Below are 27664 nucleotides of genomic sequence, written 5' to 3' on the forward strand. Positions count from 1 at the left end.
TCAAGTACAAAATGCTGTGTTGATTTTGAAAAGGCAGCCATAATCACTTCTATGTCTTTTATGGAAAAGGGTCAGGAATGCAGATACAGTTGCTTCTGGATTGTTAATGATGTTCACAGCCTGTAAACTGAAAGCATTTCCTGGAGTTCCTGAAGCCGAGCTCAAGATCAGCTTTCAGATAGTCTGTGATGTCTTTATTTTCTTCTGTGTTCCTCTGAGTGAATAAAACTGGATAAAGTATGTAATCTTGCTTTTAATCTGAGGCGAATGAGTGAAATAGATAGCACTGACTCATATTTTAAAAGTTATATAATCATGAAATAGCTAGAGAATTGTGAAGTTATTTTTAGGGGAAGTCTCAGGATAATCCAGTTTTACTTAACTTGGTAAGGTTAATAAATTGGATTAGAAGTGTGGAGGAAGTCTGGCTTTGTACCTGCCAGTTAACTCATGATAAAGGGTGTTAAAGTTCTACTGGTATGTAAACTACTGAAACAGAGAAGGGCTCTTGGCAAACACAACTGGGTATTGAGATGTTGTGATAGAACCAATTCCCTTCCTTCACCTTCACAAAGCAGTAATGAATGTGGCCTTTTGAAAACCTTGGGGCATTTCTTCATATTACATATGCTGAAGGAAGGGTTTCACTGTCCAAGCGGCCCAATGTTCTCTAATCAGAGGATCACACACGTATCTCAGAAAGTAAATCTTCAGGAAATTGTTCTTTATACATTTCCTTCTTGGACAGGTTTTTATAAAGGCATCTTGGGGGCTGGTTTTAGTGGTGGTGGTGTTTTTACTTTTGTTTGTTTAAACTGTTTGTAAGGCAGGTTATGTAGCTCTCCAGGAAATGGTTCTAGAAGTAGGCCTTGAAGCACTGGAAGCTTACTAAACTTGTATTTGTATAACAGGATTTAACTGGATTCCCTTTTGAATTTTTGTATCTCAAATTTGTTATTTCTTAAATTTTGTTTGTTTTGTGACTTTCATGACGCTGGATTGTATTTGTAAAAATGGAGTATTGTAGTCTTTTTGTCTTTTTTATTCCCCTAGAGGTCATCAAAACAAATAGACATCACTCATTTTATTTTTATTCATTCATAAACAGTTATTAGGTGATGACATATACAAAGATTAAACCAAATATTGGCCCAAGGAATTCACCATAGGTTTCTCTTGTTAAATCTAATGTGAAAAGCCTCTTCTGAAAGTGTCTGCAAAGTGTGAGGGTAGCTGGGGTGGGCACTGCTCGGGTATTATGTGTGAGCTGCGGCTTCCAGGATGAGCAGGGTCAGCCAGGTGAGCAGAACAGGCCTGAATGGGGGTAGGCGTGTTGGAGCGGGGTGCGTTAGGTGACCCTAATGACCGGTGTGGCAGGAGTTGAGAGGCAAACAGGGCTTCTTCCACGCCTACAAATGTATACTTTGTTCAGTCAGCAATGCAGGGCCACTGAAGATTTTTAAGGAAAGTGACACAGTCGAGGGGACAAGGCTGGAGGAAGACAGACTAGGGTGCTACAGCAGTAGTCCAGGTAACAGATGACACGGATCTGAACTCAGACAGCACTGATGGAGAACGTGGGGCAGAATCAACAGCGCTTGGTGACTAACTGAATCAGAGGCAAAGGAGAGAGGAAGAACTGAGGGCTAACTCTTAGGGAGAAGATGGCATTAACAGGGGGAAGAGAAGTAGCAGAACAGGTTTGGAAGTGAGGTGGGAGGGAAACAGTGGAAGAGATGGAAATGACTGATTGAAGATTCCTGAGAAAGAGGAGATAACCCATGGAGTAAGGTTCCTGAGGGCAACCAATGGAGATGGGAGCCAGGGCAGAGGGATTAGTTTTGAATAAGAGAAAACTCAGCTCTTCCCCTTCCCTGTGTTGGCAGGGCCAAGGGTAAGGGGGAGAGGATGGCTGTACAGTGCAGGAGTGGTGGGGGCTGGGGGCAGAAGGCTAAGGCAGTTCATACCCAATGGTCTAGTTTCTGTGTGTTAGGAAGTAAGTTCAGTCATGGAGCCAATGAAGAGTTTAGAAAAAGTGGGGAATAGGAACTGAAACTGGCCAGAAATTCAGAGAAGGGCTGTTGGACTTGAAAGCAAGCTTCTTTCCTGGATGTCATTACAATCATACTATAACAGTGTCAAGTGCATTAAAGAAAAAGTGACAAATACTTTCTTTTAAAAAGGGTGATTGTGTTATATTTGAGCTTTATCTAAATGTTTTATTTTATATGCAGTTTTAAGTTATCAGTGATGTTTTTATCACATATTTTACCAATTCAGAAAAAGGTATCTTTTTTTTTTTTTTTTTTTTGCGGGACTGCGCCACCAGGGAAGCCCGAAAAAGGTATCTTTAACAAGTCACTTGCACAAATTGTACAACTTAGAATAGCTCTGCATTTGTTCTCCTCTACCTAGCATGACGGAAACAGGGTGCTGTTCCTGCAGATGAGGCTCTAGGGCACTGACACCTGCAGATAATTCTGCTTCCTAGATATGGTTGTATTTTGATTACCCGTCTCAAAATGATCAAATCAGAATGTAACAGGCATTCAAAACGCAATAATTAAAAGGTCAAAAGTTGCATCTTGGGGGTTCTTTCTGCTTAGGAGAATGCTAAGAAAGAGCTAGGGTGGGATCTGGTAGAAAGGAGGCCTGAGTGGTTCACGAGGAGTGCAGGAGCTCGGGCCAAGCCCTGGTTTATAAGACAGAGTGACTTGTGCCTGTGATTCCCTGTAGTGTAGCAGACGCCCTTAGACATCTGCACAGGTCAACACCCAGGGAATCAAGGTTACTGACGTCTTCATAACAGAACACAACGAACACTCATTAAGTGACATTTTCCATTTTTAGGGGATTTCAATTCTAAATTGCCCCAGATTTTTATGTTTTCATAAGTTTGTGTTTTAGTTTTCCTGCCTCTTATTCTCCAAAGTTGTTGGCTCTTTTTCTTTCCTCCTAACCCTTCTCCCTTTTCCATCCACCAGTTCTTAGTTATGGACCAGGAAATCTGATAACTTTGCTAGCACTGGATATAAATCAAGAAAATGTGTCATCTGTCTTCCTCTTGAAGATGTTAAGAAACCAAACCAAACGAAACCCACCGAATTTCTGGTTCCTTGTCTGTGTTTCTTGTAGCTGAGGCTGAGGGACGGTGGTCTTGTGAGAAAGGAGGTGTTAGCACCTTGCTTTTTATTCTGTGACATTATTTAGTCTCTAGTTACTGTTTTGTATAAGCAGAAGCCACCTCTGTTTCTGCTGTTTACTGTATGACCATAATGACATACATTGGCTTTATAAGGTGGGAAAATAACCAAATTCCTTTATAAACAGGACTGTTTCTTCCTTAGAGTTATTTAAACAAATCACTTGATCATTTTATAAAAAAGGGATTCCTTTGGGGGATGTTTTGGTATCAATCAGCATCATCATATAACAGTATCAGTGAGGTCAGAGATGGTCCTGAGAAAAGTAACCTCGTAAGTTGGCCACAAGTATGTTTTTTCTAGGCCACCTCCAAAGCTTTTGGTACATCTCAACAAATGAAAGTGACAGAGTACACGGCTTGAATTATACCTTCATGAACAAAGGGCATAGCAACTTATTTTAAAGACCTCTTCTCTTTTGCAACTGGAAAAAGGACAACTTTATTACCATGGCATCTGAGATTGCTCTCACCTGTGAATACCTCCTGTCACATCAATCACCTTAAAACTGGAGATGAAAGACTGGATTAACTAATGGACCCAAAAGAGTCTGTCACAGGGAGGGCAATGGTCAGAAGCAGGCTGAAAAGGACAGACAGCGAGGGAGATAGGTGGGCTACTGAGAGGCCCACGTGGCACAGGCCAAGGGTCCTGTATCTCTGGTGTACTGACCTAGGTAAAAACTGAAGCCATGCTCACTGGGCCTACTGTTATACTGACCCAAACCCTGGCTTCTATAAGAAAACCAGCATGTCTGCTTCTCATGTTTCTGATGTTCACATCTCCAGTTTGAATGTCAGTAACAGAAACAACGGAAAAGAATTCCATGCTATTAGAAGAGAAAGAAAAATTCAGCACATCTTCATTATCCCTTCCAGGCCATAACACTACCTGTAGAAATAAGCATGAATGCAAACAGCCAAGCAGCATGCCTGCAAAGCCTGCTGCAAATGTAAACTCTGTTGGATGCAGTAAGAACATTGGGGGAAATGAAATTGTGCTTGAGAAGGTGGGAATGACATTTCAGCTGCTGCTCTTAATTTGGGAGGCCCTGATGAGTCAGTTCTCCAGCGCGGTATTGGGCAATGAAGGGAGAGAACAGATGATCCAAATCGAAACGAAAGGAACATAGGTAGGCAGGCAGCTGGGCAGGAAAGGCTTTCTCTCTCTTTTTTTTTTCTTTTCCATTTTTATCTTTAGGGCAACCAGAATGTACTCTTTTAAGTAACCAATTTTAGCCTCACCAAGATGGCTTGATTTTGATCCAAAAGATTTGGAATTTAGAATTTGGGTCCTAATTTGACCTCTTCAGTTAAAGTATATGTTGATTTATACTACATAATGAGAAGAGAATGTAGAACATTGGCTATGATCATTAACAACAAATATATAAAATTGTATAGAGGTTCCCTACAGGAAAAAAAGGTAGGGAGGGGGAACTTAAAAATAGGAGTATCTTTTGTATCAAAGCAATACCTTCTTGCCTTGTTATTTAAACTATTAGTGGCCTTAACATTCTTCAGGAAAAACCTATAACAAACAGTAAGGTTTGGGTACGGTTAAGCCAGCAGCACTGATATCACGCTGACTATGCCTCCCCCTCTTGTCCTGATGGAATGGACATGAAAGGTGATGCCCACAGCAGGAAAGGCAGAAGGAATGCCCAGAGCACTTGCTGAAACATGGCTTCGAGCAGTACTTGGGGCTGGTGAGTGCCTGGTATAGGAGGCGCACACCCTCTGGCCAGCGGCAGACAGAATCTAGGAGGTTCTGTGTGCCTGGGGGCACTGGACAGCTGGCGAAGGGGCGCAGGTGCTAATAACAGCTTCTACAACTGGCCGGTACACATGATTGTGCAGGGACTCTGTGAGGCACACACTTCACCTCACAAGTAGTTAACACCATCAGAAGTATTACTGTGAAAAGCATGACAAATGATAGAAAACTCAGTGACCTAATGTTTCAAGAGTGAGAAAACTGTTCAAAATTGAGGGAGATAACTATAAAAGCCTGCTGGACATACCATGGTCATACCACAAATAAGTGGTATCCCCTTAAATATGAGAAATAACTACAGGAAAAAGCTGATATAACATGGTCAGGCTATGACAACACTAGTCCTACTTTACTAGTAGAGCAATTACTAGGACAACATTAATAATTTAACTCTTCTTCCACATGAAAAACATAAAAATGGTTTTTATTAATTGGCATATAAAACAGTACTTTAAACATGCACAGAATAAATAATGAATCATTATCAATTCTACTCACACAGTCCATTCACCATAATCCTATACAGGGCTTTATTAACAAAGTTTAAATTTCTTTATGGCTTCCTTCATGATTTATATTTCCCTATCAACACTAGCCCAATGAAGGGGAAATATCTCTAAAATTACAGCTGAGGGACTTCCCCTGGAGGTCCAGTGGTTAAGACTCTGAGCTTCCACTGCAGGGGGCACAAGTTCGATCCCTGGTCAGGATCCTGTGGTGCGGCCAAAAGTAAATAAATAAATAAGTTACAGCTGAGCTGATGTGGTGCAAATGAACTTGCTCAGAATCGTACACAACCACATTAAGGCCGGAACACGAACGCAGTTTCTGGTGTCAAGGTTCTGTTCTAAGCTGCAAGAGTGGCCCCTTGCACAAAGCCATCGACTTGAAATCCAGGCATCAGGCAGTGGAAACACCAAAGTAATCAAGGCATTTATTTATTTATCACATTACAAGGTACAGTTTGTATAATAAATGATATAACAATAAATATCACCCAGTAATTAAAAAACACTTTCCATTTCAAAATACGGGTGTTTAAAGTATTAAAAAAACTATAATTTAATGTTTAGCCATTTTCCAGGTTTCAGAAGCAAATTTCTTCCTAATTTCTTTTCATTGGAGCTCTAATGAGAGCTTTACCTCTAAAGTGAATAACGGTTAAAGTTTAAACATGTCACATGCCATACCTAAAACACTTCTACTTTGACAGTTTAGTTTCATTACTTGGAATAATGTTTGCATTCAAATACCAGTAGTAAAAAAATATAGACACAGTGAATCAATACTTCAAAATACCAATCTCCTAAAGTTGTATTATGAAGGTATTGATATAACAGGAAAATAAAATCAATGAAGTCCACTGTGTAATACACAGCTGAGTGACAGATAATCTCTATACCACATTGCAGTATGTAAACTGAACACTGAGAGACAATAAAAGCCTCAGACTAATCCACATTATCTTATGATCCATAATTCCACAAAGCCTCCAAGTCTGTACTAATATTAACATTTCCACAAAACCAGATTTCAATTTCTCTTTGGTTTGGTTGTAAAAATGTCATCTAAAGCAGTCTGCTGTTAAAACATATTATATTATGAATAAAGTATTTCTCTAATACACCTGGAAAAAGGTTTGATTAAAATGTGCCAAAAATTATTAAACTATGTAGTTCAAACCCTTTTTAAAGCCCTAGTAAAAGAGATCCAGATTTTCTCCATTGTTTTTCTATTGGTTTAATTGGGTTTTTTTTCTAGTTTCCTAAGGTGGAAGGTAATTGATTTGACCTTTTTTTTCTTTCCCCAAATAAGCACTTAATGGTATAAATTTCACTTTAAGCACTACTTCAGCCACGTTCCACAAATTTTGATGTGTTGTATTTTTCTTTTTATTCAGTTCAAAATATTTTCCAATGTCCCTGTGATTACTTCTTTAATTCATGAGTTATTTAACAGTAAGTTGTTTAATTTCCAAATATGTGGGAACGTCTTCAGATATCTGTTATTGATTTTAAATTTAATTCTGTCATGGTAAGAGGATATACTTTGTGTGATTTCAATACTTTTACATTTATTGACACTTGTTTTATGGCCCAGAATATTGTCTATCTTGGTGAATCTTTCATGTTCACTTGAATAGTATGTGTATTCTGCTGTTGCCAAGTAGAATACAAATATCAGCTAGGTCAAATTGGTTGATACTGTTGTTCAAGTCTTCTAAGCCCTTACTAATTTTCCATTTGTTCTATTTGTCTGTTTGTCTATTTGTCCTATGTCTGAGAGAGAAGTGTAGAGATCTCCATCTATAATTGTGGATTTGTCCATTTCACTTTTCAGTTCAGTTGTTGCTTTACATATTTTGAATCTCTGTTTTTAGGTGCATATAAAATTTAAATTATGTCCTCTGAATGAATTTTATTTTATTTATTTATTTATTTTTGGCTGTGTTGGGTCTTCGTTGCTGCACGCGGGCTTTCTCTAGCTGCGCAAGTGGGGGCTACTCTTTGTTGCGGTGTGAGGGTGTCTCGTTGCGGTGGCTTCTCTTGTTGTGGAGCACAGGTTCTAGGTTCACGGGCTTCAGTAGTTGTGGCATGCGGGCTCAGTAGTTGTGGCACACAGGCTTAGTTGCTCTGCGGCATGTGGGATCTTCCCGGACCAGGTATTGAACCTGTGTCCCTTGCATTGGCAGGTGGATTCTTAACCACTGTGCCACCAGGGAAGTCCTCTCTTAATGAATTTTAATGTTTTTACTGCCAATAATATTTATTCTGAAAACTACTATGTTTAGTATAAATATAGCTATTCTAATTTTCTTTGAATTACTGTCTATATGGTATATCTTTTTCTTTTTACCTCTCTGTGTCTTTAAAGTGGGGTCCTTGTGGACAGAATATAGTTGGGTCTTGGTTTTTAAATCCAATCTGACAACAACCTCTATCTTTTAATGGAGTGTTGAGTCTAGTTCCATTTAATGTAACTATCAGTATAATTGGGTTTAAATCTGTTATCTTGCTTTTTCCTTCTATATATTCCATTTGTTCCTTTTTCTCTTTTCTTGCATAATTTTGGATAAATTACATACTTTTTATGAATCCATTTTGCCTCCTCTATTAGCTTATAACTACTTTATTCTTTAGACTTCTAAGGTTTACAGTACACATCTTTAACAATATTATAGTCTACCCTCAATATTATACCACTTCACGTATACTGCATTTTACGACAGTACATTTCCACTCCTCTCACCCTGTAATTTATGATATTGTTATTTGTTTTACTTGTACAAACTACATATTACTACTTTTGCTTTAAACAGTAAACTTATGTTTTAAAAAACACTAAAATGAAGGAAAAGAAACATTTTACACTTACCTATATGTTTACCATTTCTGGCATTCTTTATTGTTTTGTACAGATCTAAATTTCCATCTGAAATTATTTTCCTTCTGTCTGAAGAACTTCCTTTAATATTCTTATAGCATAGGTCTCTTGGTAATGGATTCACTCCGTTTTTCTTTGTTTAAAAAACAAATATTTTGTCTTCATTTTTGAAAGATAGTTTTGCTGGATATAGAATTCTAGGTTATAGTTTTTGTTGTTGTCGTCGCGTACTTTGAAAATATTATTCCATTGTCTTGCATAGTTGCTGATGAGAATTTTGCTGTCATTCTTTTTTTTTTTTTTTGGCGCTACGCGGGCCTCCCACTGTTGTGGCCTCTCCTGTTGCACAGCACAGGCTCCGGATGCGCAGGCTCAGCGGCCATGGCTCACGGGCCCAGCCGCTCCATGACATGTGGGATCTTCCCAGACCGGGGCACGAACCCGTGTCCCCTGCATCGGCAGGCAGACTCTCAACCACTGCGCCGCCAGGGAAGCCCTGCTGTCATTCTTTATTCATCTGTATGTAACAAATATTCTTCCCACTTCCCCTGCTGCTTTTTAAAGAACTTTGTAAAATATGTAAGAGTACCAGTGACAAAGGAAAATAATCCATGTTTCTCTGTTGACATATTTTTCCTACACTGAAATAATCTTTACTTAAAGATGTTAATAAAAAAGTAGTGTAATTTTCTTCTTTTATAAAAATGTACTTCTGACTCCAAGTACACTGAAGTTACATTGACTGGCATTGTCCCACTGGTCACTGATGCTGTGCCCCCCCCTCCCCCACTGTGAACTTTTGATTCTTTCTGTCTTCCGTTTTGGTTATTTTTTATTGCTATGTCTTCTGGTTCACTAATCTTGTCTTCTGTGGTACCTAATATGCCATTAATACCATCCAATGTATTTTAAATTTCAGGTATATTTTTCATCTCTAGAGATTCCATTTGGATTGTTTTAAATAGTTTTCATTTCTTTGCTCACTGCAGCCTTTAGTCTGCTGCTAATTCAGTCATGTTACTAAGATGACGATACCATTTTGAGGACTTTTAAACAATGCCTTATGTTTTATGATGTCTTTCTACTCTGACTTGTGGGCAAAACTATAGGCAGCCCAGGGACAATTTCAGTAATTATTCAGCCTATTGCTTTCTGGTGGTTTTCTGATAGTTTTTTCTCATGCAGGTGTAGATAAGTACCAAAGACTCATGAAGACTCCTATGCAGATCTCCAGAGCTCTTTCTGTGTACATCTCTGTCCCCCAGGTACCCTGCCCCAGAAATTTTAGCTGCTTTGTCTTGCCAAACTCCAGTCTCTGTGTCCTCAACTTGGTTAGACCACCAGGTCCTCTTTGGATTCCCGCTCCATGTGCTGTGGCCTAGAAACTGCCTCCAGGCAGTGAGACCACTCTTAAGACTCATCTTGTTTGTGTTCCTTCTTTAGGTATCACAGAACTGTAACACCTGTTGTTCAATGTCTGACTGTTGTTTTATATACTTTTTATGGTTTGCTAGTTGTGTAAAATGGGAAGGTATATCTATCTATTTCTTCCATCATGGCTGAATGTGGGAGTTCAGATTATATTCTTGTTTCTAAAACTGATCTTTCATGTGAGCTTGAACCTGACGTTAACCTCATCAGCAATTCTCAATGCCCTTTATAGAGGCTGAACAGCTTCAGGATTCTTTTACCCTCATGCTCTACAAGCATGCTTCTCTCAGCAAAATGTTACATTAACATTGTTGTATTCAGTAGGCTGTATAGTAGGGTCTTGTAACTGGTGATTTCATTTGTCACTTAATGCTGTAGTGGGCATTTCTTATTTTTTAGCCATGCAGAATAGATGTCTTGTCTTTGGATAACGGTCCTCAATCCATGTGAACTGTATGGAGCTGATCCTATTCCAAGCTCCAGGGGAAGGTATGTAACCTAGATCTAAGCCAATAAGCACATTCCATTCTCCTAAACCATAGCTAATGGTTCACAGATGGGCATATAAGATAACTGTGTGAATGCCTACCAGGCCTAGACCTTTTGCTCAAATAGTCTCTTTTTTGGAGCTGACTAGAATCTGAGAACATACACAGCTGGAGCCTTTGCCAGCCATCTTGTCACCAGAGGGAGCCTAAAAAATGAAGACAGAGCTGGGAGGCAGGATTCTGGTAGCATTTTAAGCCCCTGGGCTAAGGGATACCTTCAACTAACACTGAACTTTTCCTACTATGTGAGTTAATAATTTCCCATTTTGCCTCCATGAGCATGGGTTGGGCTTTCTGACACTTGCAATGTAAAGTTTCCCATCTGTTCCATCAAATGGTAAATATCAGTCATGGGTTCCAAGTGGATCTTTTAAAAAGACACACTGAAGCAATGTCATACAATTGTGGAGTAATGAGCTGTAATAGCAAACCATCAAAGCAAAATCACATACCTCCAAGAGATGGACATTCTCTTTATGAATGCACTGTGCAAGCTTGTAAGGCAGAGCCACAAGCAGCCATCAGGGTGTGGAACATGTAAGGGCTAGAACTCCAAGAAAAGGGAGTTCTACGAAAGAGAAAGAACGAGCCTGACATTTCAGGCCTGATCTGGACAAATCCATTCACATAGCCAAAACGTCATCTCTACTACAACAGTCTGTAGGATACCATCTACCATGTCAAGAATCCTCTGGCTCCCATGACCTAAAAATGAATATATTCTTTTCTTTTAAATTTTTGTCTGGACAACACTTTAAAAAAAACACCCAGTTCTACTTTTGCTCCCCCCAAAATATAAACATGTAGAAAATAAGCAGTTGACAGTGTTCTTCAGAAGTGTAACACCACTGGGCTATTTCCCCTTTTCTTTTTAGCTTTCCTATTTTGCAGCCAGAAGAATAGTAAGATAATTTAATATGAGAAGTTAGTAAACCTGAAAAAAAGCTATTGGTATGGTATTTATCAGGAAAATAATCTGTAGTGGTTTTCAGATACCAGCAGTGCTGTGGTAAAATATCTAAGAAAGAAAAATCAGTATCTGCATGTGTTCTCTTCACTTAAAAAATTCTTTCCTAGATTTATATTCCACTTCCTTTGGTGTTTATGCATGTCTCTCTTTTTTTCTCTGCCCTTTGGGCAATGATATATATATATTTTTTTGCGGTATGCGGGCCTCTCCCGTTGCGGAGCACAGGCTCCGGACGTGCAGGCCCAGTGGCCATGGCTCATGGGCCCAGCCGCTCCACGGCACGTGGGATCCTCCCAGACCGGGGCACGAACCCGCGCCCCCTGCATCGGCAGGTGGATCCCCAACCACTGCGCCACCAGGGAAGCCCTGGGAAATGATATTTTTGTGTCAGATACTATTACATACGAATAATGAATGCTGACTAATAATGATAATAATTGTACTGAGATACAGGGAAGTAAGATGTTATGAAATGTACATAGTCAAAGCATGTGCTTGAGGAATATTTTATTAAAGCCACAATAGGCTTCACTATTAAGTAAGACTCTTTGTCCTCCGAGGAACTTTGATATAGTGTGTCACAAAGAAGATGAAGTATAATTTGTTGAACAAGGTTTTGGAAAACAGAAATGAAATATACATGTATCTCTCCTATTAACTTACAAAATAAGCAGAATAGAATTAAGACTTAATCCTCAGTTAAATCTGGCGGGGGGGGATGGATATATGATACAAAGGACTATAAAAAGTTGCCTTTAAAGTACTAACATGTCCCAAATCCTTGAAGGTTAGATTACTGTGTGGACAAAAACTAAAGTATTAAGAGAACAGAATTCTGGAGGAGGTGACTTTTTAAAATTGTGTGTTCTTCCTAAGGATTTATTTATATCCTTAGCTTGTTATTGTGTCAGGAGTCACATGCCAGGCTGATTCTCTACTTTGGGATAAATTTTGGAGAAACCAAATTTTCTAAAACATTAAATCAGCAGGATATACATACATGATGGAAATCATCAATACCACATTAGAGGCAGTTGTCTACCAAAGGGTTTCAAATTAGGATACTGGTTGAAAATAAGAACTAGGATAGGTGCTGGTGAGAGAGAGTGCCAGGCTCCTCCTTAAGGTGTTTAGAAGTGGCAACCCTAACATCTTAAAGGCTGGCCTCAGGTTTTGTTTTATTTTTAAATTGTTTGGTTTTTAATTTCATAAAAGACATGGTACACCTAGTATGTTCCACTAACAGTCTCCTAGTGAAAACAAACTTGCAAATCTCTCCCCAAATGTTAAATTACTCTCATATTTTTTGTTTCTTAATTCCATAAGAGAAATAGGACACCTAATAAGTTCCACTAACAGTCTCCAAGTAAGAAAAACTTCCAAACCTCCCTCCAAATTTGAAAGCAACAAAAACAAAAATAGGCGAGACTACATCTAACGATAAATCTTCCGCACAGCAAAGGAAATAATCAACAGAGTGAAAAGTCAACCCATTGCTGGATCATAATAAAGTTTTAACTTTTTGAGGAACCTCCATGTTTTCCATAACGGCTGTACCAATTTACATTGCCATCAACAGTGTACAAGAGTTCCCTTTTCTCCACATCCTCGCCTACACCAGTTATCTTTTGTCTTTTTGACAACAGCCATTCTAACAGGTGTGAGATGATATCTCATCTCACTGTGGTTTGATTTGCATTCCCCTGATGATCAGTGATGCTGAACACCTCTTCATACAGCTGTTGGCCATTTGTATATCTTCTTTTGAGAAAGGTCTATTCAGGTCCTTTGCTCATTTTTAAATCGAGTTTTTTGTTCGTTTTTGGTTTTTTTGCTATTGCGTTGTATGACTTCCCTATATATTTTGGATATTAACCCCTTATCAGATATATGATTTGCAAATATTTTCTCTTATTCCATAGGTTGCCTTTTCACTCTGCTGACTGTTTCCTTTACTGTGCAGAAGTTTTTAGCTTGATGTAATCCCACCTATTTTTTCTTTTGCTGCCTATGCTTTGGTGCCATATCTAAATAATCATTGCCCAGACCACAGTTAAGAACGTTTTCTTCCCCTATGCTTTCATCTACTAGTTTTTTGGTTTCAGGGCTTATATTTAAGTCTTTAATCTGTTTTGAGTTGGTTTTTATAAATGCTGTGAGATAGGGGCCGATTTCATTCTTTTGCATGTGGATATTCAGTTTTCCTAACATCATTTATTGAACAGACTATCCTTTCCCCATTTAGTGTTCTTGGAACCCTTGTTGAAGTTCAGTTGACCGCAGATGTATGGATTTATTTCTGGGGTTTCTAGTTCATTCCATTGGTCTACAGGTCTGTTTTTATGCCAGTACCATACTGTCTTGATTATTGGAGCTTTCTAATACATTTTGAAATCATTAAGTGTGGTGCCTTCAGTTTTGTTGTTTGTGCTCAAGATTGCTTTGGCTATTTAGGATATTTTGTGGTTCCACATGAATTTTAGGATGTCTTTTTCTATTTCTGTAAAGAATGTCATTGGGATTTTGATAGGCATTGCATTGAATATGTAGATCACTTTGGGTAGTATGGACATTTTAGCAATATTAGTTCTTCTAATCCATGAAATGATGAGTTTCTCTTAAGTACAATATTTAAAGTTCTCTAGCTCCATAAAGTGACTATGAAGAAGTATAAGCAACTATGTGCAAACCAACAAAAACCTTGTGAAATGTTTCCTTTTGGAGTATTAATGTTAGGCAGTAACCCTTCCAATGACCTTAACGATCTAGATCTACACTCAAGGTGTCATAACCAGTTCCCCAGCCAGCATTACAAAACACAAGAAGGATAGACAGGACTGAGGTCGAGAGGGCCACAGTGCTGGGGTGCAGTGTACAGGCCTGGATGGAAGTGCATGATGAGTCTCTGTGGTCCTACTCACCACGAGCAGCGGCAGAAGTAAAAAGTGGAGCAATGTGTGTTCATTTTTTTCTTTTTGGCTTCCATATCATCTGGTAGGTACTGTACTGGATAGCAACAGAAACACAGTGCCTACAGGGACTTTACAGATGATCTTGTCTAATCTCTTAGTTTCTCTCCATCACCCTTTACAAGTTTGACTGCCCTAGACAGAGAGAACCCCCCACTATGCTCTGATATTTATTTTTATCTTCCCTTGCAATGGACCCACATTAAGAAACAGGAACTCTGTGTGTGTATAAATATCCATATCCATGTATAATACAGAAATTTATAATATAATTCAGTTTAATCTCCTACTTGGAGAAAAACATTATGTATTCTTTTAAAATGTTTGTTGGGCACTCCATGTTCACATCCACGGGAGAAGCAATGGTGAGTGACATTATTGCTGAAGGTTAATTATGAGACATTCCAGGTTTACCATTTCCATCTTGTCATGTTGCATTTAACGTCTTTTAAATTACTATTAATTCAAAACAATATTCAAATTTCTGAGAACTTAAAATGTGAACACAGATTCTCCAGTCAAATATAACATGACATTTTGGGGTTTATTTCATTTTAAAAACTCTCATGAATTTGATTTAAAAGATTTTGTAACAATATAGGTTTTAAGGTCATTAGAAAAATCTATTTTTGTGTCAAAATTTCCTTCTGCATGAAAGTAGTTTCAAAATAACTACTACCACCACCACAACAAAGGTCCCCCATCTCACACTGTGTGCTCATCTATTTAGTGATTCAATGGATGCTTCTTGAGCATCTACAAGTCATTTTACTAGATATGGGGACAAGGGAAGGAAGAACAAAGGGAGAAAAGATGGTGGGAGGTGGTGTTATGATGGTTGGTGGAAATAATACAAAGGACATGGTAGATAACGGTCCTGGAATATGACATTTCACTGACTGTTAATATAACTAGTTAAACTATATATGAAAAAATATTTTTTTAACAATGGAAAAGAATAATTACATTAACAAATCTAATACTTCTCAATATAATTTAATCAGAGAATTTAAGAGCTGTTAGAGAACTTATAGATCATGTAGTTTAACTCCACATTTTATACTAAATCTATTTTTGTTGTTTCATCTTGTATTTTTTTCTCAAATGTGAATCAAATGAAGACCATAGGGCTCAGATTTGTTTGTGTCCTTTGAAGGAAAGGAAGGGCCACTTTCCACAGGAATGCTTGCCATTTCTAACCTTCAGTTTATCAAATAGCAGAACATCTGGTCTGGTGGCCAGGATTGACAAGTTAACTATTACCACTATATCCCAAGTCCTGAATCAGTAATTTTTAAAATATTATAAGGTTCATGTTATAGAGTTAATTTAATTACATTATCAATTAATATTTCGGGATTCACTGCTTACCTATTATCTTGGCAACATTAAATCTATTAATGCGTCACATCTTTCATTTCTGTGTAGAATGCAAGTGTCTGAAACTCTAAACTCAACCAGTCACCACATCAAGACTACCTTAGAAAAGAACTAAACTCATATTTTAAAGTATCTATAATTCTTCAGCAGCCTTTTTGCCTGAGGAACTCTGGTCTGAAGTGAAGCATGCAAAGCCTCTGCATGCCACCCCCAATGAGCAAGTGATGCTAGATTCAGCATGAAGGAAAAGAAAAAAAAAGAGGAGACAAGACGGCAGAGTAGAAGGACGTGAGCTCACCCCTTCTTATGGAAACACCAAAATCACAACTAACTGCTGAATAACCACCGACCAAAAAATGCTGGAACCTATCAAAAAAAAAGACAAAGAAGAAACCACAAGGAGAAGGTAGGAGAGGCACACCATGATAAAAAGAAATCTCATACATGCTGGGTGGGTGAACCACAAACTGGGAAATAATTATACCACAGAAGTTCTCCCACAGGAGCGAAAGTTCTGAGGCCTGTATCAGGCTCCCCAGCCTGGGGGTCTGGCAATGGGAGGAGGAGACCCCAGAGAATCTGGCACTGAAAGCCAGCAGTGTGTGATCCCACAGGACTGGGGTAAACAGAAACTCCACTCTTGGACGGTATACACAGGGTCTCGTGCACACCAGGACCCAGAAGAAAAAGCGGTAACCTCATAAGAGACTGGGCTAGACTTACCTGCTAGTATTGGAGGGTCTCCTGCGGAGGCTGTGGTTCACTGCAGGGACAAGGACACTGCTGGGGGAGTACTCATTGGTGTGAGCCTTCTTGGAGGCTGCCATTTTCTCACCAAGACCTGGCCCCCACCCAACAGCCTGTAAGCTCCAGTGCTGGGATGCCTCAGGCCAAACAACCAACAAACAGGGCAGGAACACAGCCCCACCCATAAGCAGACAGGCTGCTTAAAGTCCTCCTGAGTAAACAGCTGCCTGATAAACACATCCCCTGACCCAGCCCTGCTCACCAAAGGGACAAGACCCAGCTCCACCCACTAGTGGGCAGGTACCAGCCCCTCTCACCAGGAAGCCTGCACAAGCCTCTTAGCCTCATCCACCTGGGGGCAGACAGCAGAGCAAGAAGAACTACAACACTGCAGCCTGTGGAACGGAAACCACAATCACAGAAAGTTAGACAAAATGAGATGGTAAGGGAATATGTCCCAGATGAAGAAACAAGATAAAACCCCAGAACACCAACTAAATGAAGTGGAGATAGGCAATCTACCTGAAAAAGAATTCCTAGTAATGATAGTAAAGATGATACAAGGTCTCAGAAAAAGAATGAAGGCACAGATCGAGAAGATATAAGGAAAGTTTAACAAAGACCCAGAAGAACTAAAGAACAGAGATGAACAATATAGTAACTGAAATGAAAAATATACTAGAAGAAATCAATAGCAGAATAACTGAGGGAGAAGAACAGATAAGTGAGCTGGAAGACAGAATGGTGGAAATCACTGCCACTGAACAGAAAAGAAAAAAGAATGAAAAGAAATGAGGACAGTCTAAGAGACCTCTGGGACAACATTAAATGCACCAACATTTGCATTATAGGGGTCCCAGAAGGAGGAGAGAGAGATGACCTGAGAAAAATTTTTGAAGAGATAATAGCTGAAAATTTCCCTATCATGGGAAAGGAAACAGTCACCCAAGTCCAGAAAGCACAGAGAGTCCCAGGCAGAATAAACCCAAGGAGGAACACACCGATACACATAGTAATCAAACTGACAAAAATTAAAAACAACAAAAAAATATTAAAAGCAACAAGGGAAAAACAACAAATCATGTACAAGGAACTCCCATAAGGTTATCAGCTGAGTTTTCAGTAGAAACTCTGCAGGCCAGAAGGGAGTGGCACAATATATTTAAAGTGATGAAAGAGAAGAATCTACAACCAAGAATAATCTAGCAAGCAAGGCTCTCATTCAGATTCGACAGAGAAATCTTTACAGACAAGCCAAAGCTAACAGAATTCAGCACAACCAGACCAGCTTTGCAAGAAACACTAAAGGAACTTACTTCTCTAGGCAGAAAAGAAAAGGCCACAACTAGAAACAAAAAATTAAAATGGAAAAGTTCACCGATAAAGGCAAACATACAGTAAAGGTAGAAAATCATCTGTACACAGATATGACATCAAAATGACCAACTGAGAGAAGAGGAGAGAACAAATGCAGTATATTGGAAATGCATTTGAAATTAAAAGACCAACAACTTAAAACAATCTTGTTTTTATACAGACTGCTGTATCAAAACCTCATGGTAACCACAAACCAAAAATCTACAATAGATACACAAAAAAGAAAAAGTAATACAAACACAACACTAAAGTTAGTCATCAAATCACAAGAGAACAAAAGAGGAAGGGAAGAAAAACAACAAATCCAAAACGATTAAGAAAATGGCACGAGGAAGACACATATCAATAATTACCTTAAACTTAAATCTATTAAATGCTCTAACCAAAAGACATAGATTGGCTGAATGGATACAGAAACAAGACCCGTATATATGCTGTCTATAAGAGAACCATTTCAGATCTAGGGACACATACAGACTGAAAGGAAGGGGATGGAGAAAGCTATTCCATGCAAATGGAAATCAAAAGATAGCTGGAGTAGCAATTCTCATATCAGACAAAATCGACTTTAAAATAAAGAATGTTACAAGAGACAAAGAAGGATGCTACATAAAGATCAAGGGACCAATCCAAGAAGATATAACAATTGTAAATATATATGCACCAACATAGGAGCACCTCAATATATAAGGTAAATACTAAAAACCATAAAAGGAGAAATCAACAGTAACACAATAATAGTGGGGGACTTCAACACCCCACTTTCATCAATGGACAGATCATCCAGACAAAAAATCAATAAGGAAACACAGGCCTTAAACGACACATTAGACCAGATGGACTTGATATTTATAATGCATTCTATCCAAAAGCAGCAGAATACACATTCTTCTCAAGTGCACATGGAACATTCTCCAGGACTGATTACATACTGGGCCACAAAGTGAGCCTTGGTAAGTTTAAGAAAATTGAAATCGTATCAAGCATCTTTTCCGATCACAACACTATGAGATTAGAAATCAACTACAAGAAAAAAATTGTAAAAAACACAAACATGCAAGCTAAACAATGTGCTACTAAACAACCAATGGATCACTGAAGAAATCAAAAAATACCTAGAGACAAATGAAAATGAAAGCAGGACAATACAAAACCTATGGGACACAGCAAAAGCAGTTCTAAGAGGGAAGTTTATAGCAATACAAACTCACCGCAGGAAACAAGAAGAATCTCAAATAAACAATCTAACCTTACACCTAAAGCAACCAGACAAAGAAGAACAAACAAAACCTAAAGTTAGTAGAAGAAAGGAAATCATAAATAAATGAAATAGAAATGAAAAAAAACAACAGAAAAGATCAATGAAACTCCTTTGGTTCTTTGAAAAGATAAAATTGATAAACCTTTAGCCAGACTCATCAAGAAAAAAAGGGATAGGGATCAAATCAATAAAATTAGAAATGCAAAAGGAGGAGTTACAACAGACACCACAGAAATAAAAAGAGTCATAAGAGACTACTTCGAGCAACTATATGCCAATAAAATGGACAACCTGGAAGAAATGAACAAATTCTCAGAAAGGTACAATCTCCCAAGACTGAGCCAGGAAGAAATAGAAAATATGAACACACTAATTGCAAGTACTGAAATTGAAACCGTGATTTAAAAACTCCCAACAAACAAAAGTTCAGGACCAGATAGCTTCACAGGTGAATTCTATCAAACATTTAGAGAACAGTTAACACCTATCCTTCTCAAACTCTTCCCAAAAAATTGCAAAGGAAGGAATAGTCACAAACTCATTCTATGATATGAGGCCACCATCACCCTGATACCCAAACCAGACAAAGATACCACAAAAAGGGAAAATTACAGGCCACTAACTGATGAGGATAGACATAAAAATCCTCAACAAAATACTAGCAAACTGAATCCAACAACACATTAGAAGGATCATACACCATGATCAAGTGGGATTTATCCCAGGGATGCAAGGATTTTCAATATCTGCAAAATCAATCAGTGTGATACACCACATCAACAAACTGCAGAATAAAAACCATATGATCACCTCAATAGATGCAGAAATAGCTTTTGACAAAATTCAACACACATCTGTGATAAAAACTCTCCAGAAAATGGGCAGAGAGGGAACATACCTCAACAAAATAAAGGCCATATATGACAAACCTACAGCTAACATCATTCTCAATGGTGAAAAACTGAAAGCATTTCCTCTAAGATCAGGAACAAAACAAGGATGTCCACTCTCACCACTTTTATTCAACATAGCTTTGGAAGCCCTAGCCACAGCAATCAGAGAAGAAAAAGAAAGGGAATCCAAATTGTAAAAGAAGTAAAACTGTCACTGTTTGCAGACGACATGATACTATACATAGAAAATCCTAAAGATGCTACTAGAAAGCTACTTAGGCTCATCAATGAATTCACTAAAGTTGCAGGATACAAAATAAATACACAGAAATCTGTTGCACTTCTATACACTAACAACGAAAGATCAAAAAGAGAAATAAACAATCCCATTTACCATCGCATCAAAAAGAATATCAAGGTATAAATCTACCTAGGGAGGCAAAAGACCTGTAACTCCAAAAACTGTAAGATGTTGATGAAAGAAACCGAAGATGACACAAACAGATGGAAAGATATACCATGTTCTTGGAATGGAAGAATCAACATTATCAAAATAAGTATACTACCCAAGGCAATCTACAGATTCAGTGCAATCCCTATCAAATTACCAATGGCATTTTTTACAGAACTAGAACAAAAACGTTTTTAATTTGTATGGAAACACAAAAGACCCCGAACAGCCAAAGCAATCTTGAGAAAGAAAAACAGAGCTGGAGGAATCAGGCTCCCTGACTTCAGACTATACTACAAAGCTACAGTCATCAAAAGAGTATGGTACTGGCACAAAAGTAGAAATATAGCTCAATGGAACAGGACAGAAAGCCCAGACATAAACCCATGCACCTATGGTTAATTACTCTTCAACAAAGGAGGCAATATTATACAATGGAGAAAAGACAGTCTCTTCAATAAGTGGTGCTGGGAAAACTGGACAGCTACATGTAAGAAAATGAAATTAGAACATTCTTCAACACCATACACATACACAAAAATAAACTCAAAATGGATTAAAGACATAAATTTAAGACCAGATACTATAAAACGCTTAGAGGAAAATACAGGCAGAACAGTCTCTGACATAAATCGCAGCAATATCTTTTTTGATCTGTCTTATAGAGTAATGGAAATAAAAACAAAAATAAACAAATGGGACCTAATTAAACTCAAAAGCTTTTGCACAGTAAAGGAAACCATAAACAAAACAAAAAGACAACCTACAGAATGGGAGAAAATATTTGCAAATGATGTGACTGACAAGGGATTAATCTCCAAAATTTAAAAACAGCTCATGTGGCTCAATATCAAAAAAACAAACAACCCAATCAAAAAAATGGGCAGAAGACCTAAATAGACATTTCTCCAGTGAAGACATACAGATGGCCAAGAGACACATGAAGAGATGCTCAACATCACTAATTATTAGAGAAATGCAAATCAAAACTACAATGAGATATCACCTCACACCATTCAGAATGGCCATCATCAAAAAGTCTACCAACAATAAGTGCTGGATAGGGTGTGGAGAAAAGGGAACACTCCTACACTGTTGGTGGCAATTTACATTGGTATAGCCACTATGGAGGCCAGTATGGAGGTTCCTTAAAAAACTAAAAATAGAACTACCATATAATCCTACAATCCCACTCCTGGGCATATATCTGGAGAAAAACATGGTTTGAAAGGATACATGCACCCCAATGCTCACTGCAGCACTATTTACAATAGCCAAAACATGGAAGCAACCTAAATGTCCATCAACAGATGAATGGATAAAGAAGATGTGGTACATATATACAATGGAATATTACTCAGTCATTAAAAAGAATGAAATAATGCCATTTGCAGCAGCATGGATGGACCTGGAGATTATCATACTAAGTGAAGTAAGTCAGACAGAAAAAGACAAATATCATATGATATTTATATGTGGAATCTAAAAAAAGGATACAGATGAACTTATTTAAAAAAAAACAAACAACCCAATCAAAAAAATGGGCAGAAGACCTAAATAGACATTTCTCCAGTGAAGACATACAGATGGCCAAGAGACACATGAAGAGATGCTCAACATCACTAATTATTAGAGAAATGCAAATCAAAACTACAATGAGATATCACCTCACACCATTCAGAATGGCCATCATCAAAAAGTCTACCAACAATAAGTGCTGGATAGGGTGTGGAGAAAAGGGAACACTCCTACACTGTTGGTGGCAATTTACATTGGTATAGCCACTATGGAGGCCAGTATGGAGGTTCCTTAAAAAACTAAAAATAGAACTACCATATAATCCTACAATCCCACTCCTGGGCATATATCTGGAGAAAAACATGGTTTGAAAGGATACATGCACCCCAATGCTCACTGCAGCACTATTTACAATAGCCAAAACATGGAAGCAACCTAAATGTCCATCAACAGATGAATGGATAAAGAAGATGTGGTACATATATACAATGGAATATTACTCAGTCATTAAAAAGAATGAAATAATGCCATTTGCAGCAGCATGGATGGACCTGGAGATTATCATACTAAGTGAAGTAAGTCAGACAGAAAAAGACAAATATCATATGATATTTATATGTGGAATCTAAAAAAAGGATACAGATGAACTTATTTACAAGACAGAAACAGACTCACAGACTTAGAGAACGAACTTATGTTTACAGGTGTGGGGTGCTGGGGAGGGACAGATTGGCAGTTTGGGATTGACATGTACACTGCTGTATTTAAAACAGATAACCAACAAGGACCGACTGTATAGCACAGGTAACTCTGCTGAATACTCTGTAATAACCTAAATGGGAAAAGAATTTGAAAAAGAATAGATACATGTAAAATATATGTATGCAATATAACTGAATCACTTTGCTGTACACCTGAAACTAATACAACATTGTTGATCAACTATACTCCAATATAAAATAAAAATTAAAAGAATAAAGTGTCTATAATTCATGTCTTTTAATTTGCCTAAGTAGCCAGGTTTCTATTATTATATTATATGTAACCTTGATTTTGTTTTATAGAGCTGTTTGAATTAAACATACCAAATGGAACACTGAATAATTTGAAGGGAGTAAAAGAAATACAGAGGATTTCACTGTATTCTGTGGTGCGTGAAAATGCACTGCTCTTACATAACATCTAACTGTGCCTGGGAGCTAAGAAAGAAGCAAGAGCTTTCTTTAGCACCACAATCATGCCAGGGTTCTCAACTGCATCATGCTCTCTGCTACTGGGCAAGAAACAGTCTTGACATGGATTCAGAAAAAATACCCACTTAGGGGTAATTTGTAATAACAAAAACAGTGGGTACAAAGTACCTACACATACCAGGAATTCAGTTTTTCTGATGCAGAACCAGAGGTTCAGAGAGATGAAGCAGTCTGCCCAAGGTCATACAAATAGCAAGCAAGTTCCTTAGGGCAAGGGCTGGGTCTTAGTTATCATCCTATCTGGACAGCCTCAGATGTAGGATGCAATCACTGTTGGTGGGGTGCCTGTGTCTGACTTTTAATGGCAGAGGTGGTCTTGTTTTGCTTAGTTTTTAAGTTGTTGGTTTAAGAAATTAGCACTTGTGTGCTCACTCTCTCTCTCTGTTGTGTTAGGATGGGGCAGTTCTTAAAATGAGAGGTTGATCCAGGAGACAGTTAAAATTACTTTTACTCTAAGTTACATTGACAACTTACAGGGTAAGTTACATTGACGACTTACAGGGTAATCATTTTTAAAGGATGTGGTACATTTATTTTTAAAATGATGACCCCCCTGAGAGAGACAACTATCTTTCTTGTGATAGATGCTTTATCAAATCCTTGTAAGTAACAATAGGGAAAAAAAAAAAAAAAGACTGTTATATAACACAGCAAAATGGGAAGACTTCCTGGTTTTTTTTTCTCCTTCTATTAAAAACAAACAAAAACAACAAAAAACAAACACCTGCCTGGAGTCTGGAGTTAGGCCCAGTTGATTTTTTTTTTTTTTTGGATTTCACCTTGGTGAATGCTTTCACCAAAGGTATATGACACTCATGGTTTCACCTTCTGAAATGAGACTTGACAGCTGTTCGACACCACAGAGCAACGTTATATAACAAGGCAGTTCAAGAGGCAAAAAAGAAAACCACATTGAAATGAGTTTGGTGAGTGGGTTGGTGGTTAGGCAGAGTACACTTTCACCAACATAGAAAATAGTCAATGGCAAGGCCACGTGAACAATTATCATTTTGTAAATGCTCCAGATTTTTCCTACAATAAATCTCTGAACTGGACATACTTACATATCACAGGCAGTGACCTTCTAAGTGAACATTTGTGTGGGAGAGCACTGCTCCTGCCACAGAGTCTGAATTCTTTTAGGGATGTGCCCGGAAGTCAAGTATGACCCCTCCTTCTCTTTTTTATAATGCCACCCCACAGAAACAGTTTTTAAGAAACAAAGAGTAATTTCAATGGAAAGAGTCAAATCGTTTTGAGAGTCAAAGACTTTTGACCTTATTAGCAACTCGAAAAAATATATGTAATGCAATTCACTGTCCAACATGAGCTCTTCCTGAGCATAAATATTTTACTTTTTTTTAAACAGTGAGCCCAAGCTCGTTTTAATATCTTAGCTCCAGAGAAGGAAGCAGGCTTCTACTGTTTCACACGCCTCTTTAAAAAAAAAAAAAAAAAGTATCTTTAAAACAGCGTAGGTACCAAGCTATGAGTCACAATTGGTCCCATAGTCAGTACTTTCTGGTTATACAAAATTTGCTCATGAAAGCCATGTGTTAAATTAAAATTGAGAAATTACTGGAAGACACAACCAAAAAAAACTAGAGAATGTGTTTGTTTATGCAAATCCTTGAACAGCTCTACCCTTTGCTTTTTATCAATATTGACAGAAAGCATGTACAATGAACTTAGCACTAAAATGGCATCCCTAATAGGTCAATCTGTTCCTGCTTAACATACCAGAGGGATATATTTAAAAATCTCAGCCATTTCTAAAAAGTTTGCAGTTTCCTGCTTAGGAACCTAAATGGCTATTTTTGAGTCCGAACATGCACATAACTTGATATTTGCAAAAGGATGTATTTGGGGTCATTTTCCTGATAAAAATCCTGTTAGACCAGGTTGTATATCATGCAAGAAGACACTGAGGACTAGTACCCGCATGGACTGTTTAGGTCCATAAATGGAAGAGGTGGTTGAGACTGGATGCACACACTGAATGGTCTCAATTTCATTTTACATCAAAGATACTGGTTGAAAGATCTGGTCTTTAATAATATGTTTAGAGAGGGAAAAGAAAACTCTATTTGGTTTACCTTGAAATATTAGCAATCTTTACACAGCCCATACATTTTGGAATGTATCCTTTATCCTCAAATAATCGGAAGTTCATAAAAATCTTTTTCACTATGGAAAAAGCAGAGCATATTGGGGGCTGGGTATTTAGCATCTGAGTAAAATTAATGCTAGCGTTAAAAATCAGGATAAATTGCAAATTTGGAATGAAATGTCTTACTACAGAGCCTGGTGCATTCTATCTGCTGAATAAATGTTGAATAAATTAATAAATAAAAGGAAGATCAGGGTTTCCAGCTTTATCATCTTTTGAAAACAGATACCCGCTAACATCAAAACTAATGCCATTTTGTCTACATTAACAATATTCATGTCTCAGGAACTTCATCATAAAGTTGTATAACTATTGGGAAGTTACTATAGAAATGCTAGTGCATCTACCCATGAAGTGTAACTGGATCTCCTCACGCACAACCTCACATTGTATGTTCTCTGAATTAGGTTGCAAAGGACTGAACTTCAAGGTCTTATATCATGCTATAAATACAGGCAAGATCTACACACAGCTTGAATCAACACACACACACACACACACATCTTGATGAAAAATGATTAAAGTATAGTTGGTAAAACACAGTAACACAATAATTAAGAACTACACACACACACACACACACACACACACAGAGTGAAAGAAAATACTCGAAAACTGAAGAGAAGCTGCTAGTGTCAGCAGCATAACGGTCCCATGGTAGCCATCCTCCTTTCATCATGGTCAATTCATTAGCAGAGGAGAAAAGACAGAAACTATGGGAAATGCACACCATCTGCTCAATCCAGATGCAACAGCACATGCCTCTTATAGCCAAAGCTTTTTACCAGAAACGGAAGGAGATAAGATCTAATCCTCTCACAAAATATCCCACGGAAGGTAGTTAGACATATTTGCATCACAAATAAATATAACACCCAAATCATTATTAGATGAGATCTTTTAAATATCAGTCAAGACTTTTACCACTCAGTATACACTGATCAAACAGAATACTAAATCAGCATCAGAGAAAATGGGGTTGGATTCTATCACCTTTATTAAGCTATTCCTTAAAAAAAATCTTGCTTAAAACATCTTCATTCCCTGAATAGCAAGAACATTTTAGTCCAGTCGTCCTAGTTTTAAAAAGACACACTTCAATATTGTATATTTCAAGAAATGTGCATTTCCTTTCTTATAACAAAAGGTTAAAAATAAATATTCTTACCTTGAAATTGTGAACCTTTTCATATTTTGGAATTTGCTCGTTTTCTTTCAGAGTTGCTCTTCTAACAAGTGATGTCAACTGCGAATAAGCAAAGAGTTTCAGAGGTTGCCAGATTGTCACAGACGACTTTTGAGAACCCAGTTTCATTCCCAAGGCTGCTATCAATAAATCTTGCTGACGGCCCTCTTGTTTTGATTTGTGAACTGTAGCTCTATTAGTTTTCCTACCCGACCAAGACTCTTTGGATGGCATTTTGGAATTCACAGGAAATAAAGAAAACCTATATTGATCTATGTCTGTCGATGAACTCTATTCAGCTAACAAATGAGCATTCTGCCAGCCAGCACAGAACCCTACCCTACAGAGAGCTGCAGAGAAACATCACGGAGAGGTGGAGGAGGATGATGAAGCACTTCTTAAAAAGAGGTCGACTAACCAGAAAAATTCTTCTTTCTTCCTTTTTTTTTTTTAAAGGGCTCTATATTTAAGCTTCTGAAAACTTAAGAGTCTGAACAGAAATAGAGTCGATGCTAACATACAAAACATTCAGCATTTCTCTATCCTTTTTAAAAAGCCATGCAATTTTGACAAATGACACATTTCTAAAAGCTTTCTTTTCTAGTCAATATATTAATGTCCATTCTAAATGAAAGATGCCTACATACTGCCTGCAGTCAGTTTCTAGCAACTGACACCCCGTGAAGCCCCTGGCAGAGGATGGGGGAGGGGAGGGATTTGACAAGGAAGTCTGGATTAGACTGGTCACCGTTAAGAAAGGAGATAACCAATGAAAATCAAGCAACAGTATTTAAGTACTGTATTCCTCAACTCACTGTCTGTTTCTCCCTCCTCTCATGTAAGATTTTCTTGCTGGCTCAAGGCAAAAAAAAAAATATTAGTGGGAAGACAATGAACACTGAATGAGTCATGCATCATTACAAAATGGATTTTTTTTTAACCTATTAAAAGTAAAGGAAAATTAACACATACAACAGTAGGTTTTAAAAAGAATGCACCACTGCCAGGTAAATTATGAAAGGCTGATCTATAATCTACCTCTGTGCATATGGACTGAGGTTAGTTAACTAAAACCCCATTTTATTAAAGATGAGCAAAAGCTGATAAGTATTTTGATGAAAAAGAAAAGGAGTTTAACTAGTTATCA

At 37.9% G+C, this 27664-nt stretch overlaps 1 protein-coding gene across 2 annotated transcripts in view; it reads right to left on the reverse strand.

Annotated features, from left to right (window-relative positions):
* CHN1 (chimerin 1) overlaps window positions 1–27664 on the reverse strand; it is a 174695-nt gene that overhangs the window by 24900 nt on the left and 122131 nt on the right. Inside the window, exon 8 of one of the 2 annotated variants that reach the window (XM_024732838.1) lies at window positions 26500–26577. The exons of the other annotated variant lie outside the window; for it this stretch is intronic. Coding sequence (XP_024588606.1) covers window positions 26500–26577 — 78 coding nt within the window. The remainder of the gene's footprint in view (window positions 1–26499; window positions 26578–27664) is intronic. 2 annotated transcript variants of the gene reach the window in all.

This window comes from Neophocaena asiaeorientalis, unplaced genomic scaffold (assembly GCF_003031525.2).
Source record: "Neophocaena asiaeorientalis asiaeorientalis breed wild unplaced genomic scaffold, Neophocaena_asiaeorientalis_V1.1 scaffold96, whole genome shotgun sequence".
Taxonomy (NCBI): domain Eukaryota; kingdom Metazoa; phylum Chordata; class Mammalia; order Artiodactyla; family Phocoenidae; genus Neophocaena; species Neophocaena asiaeorientalis.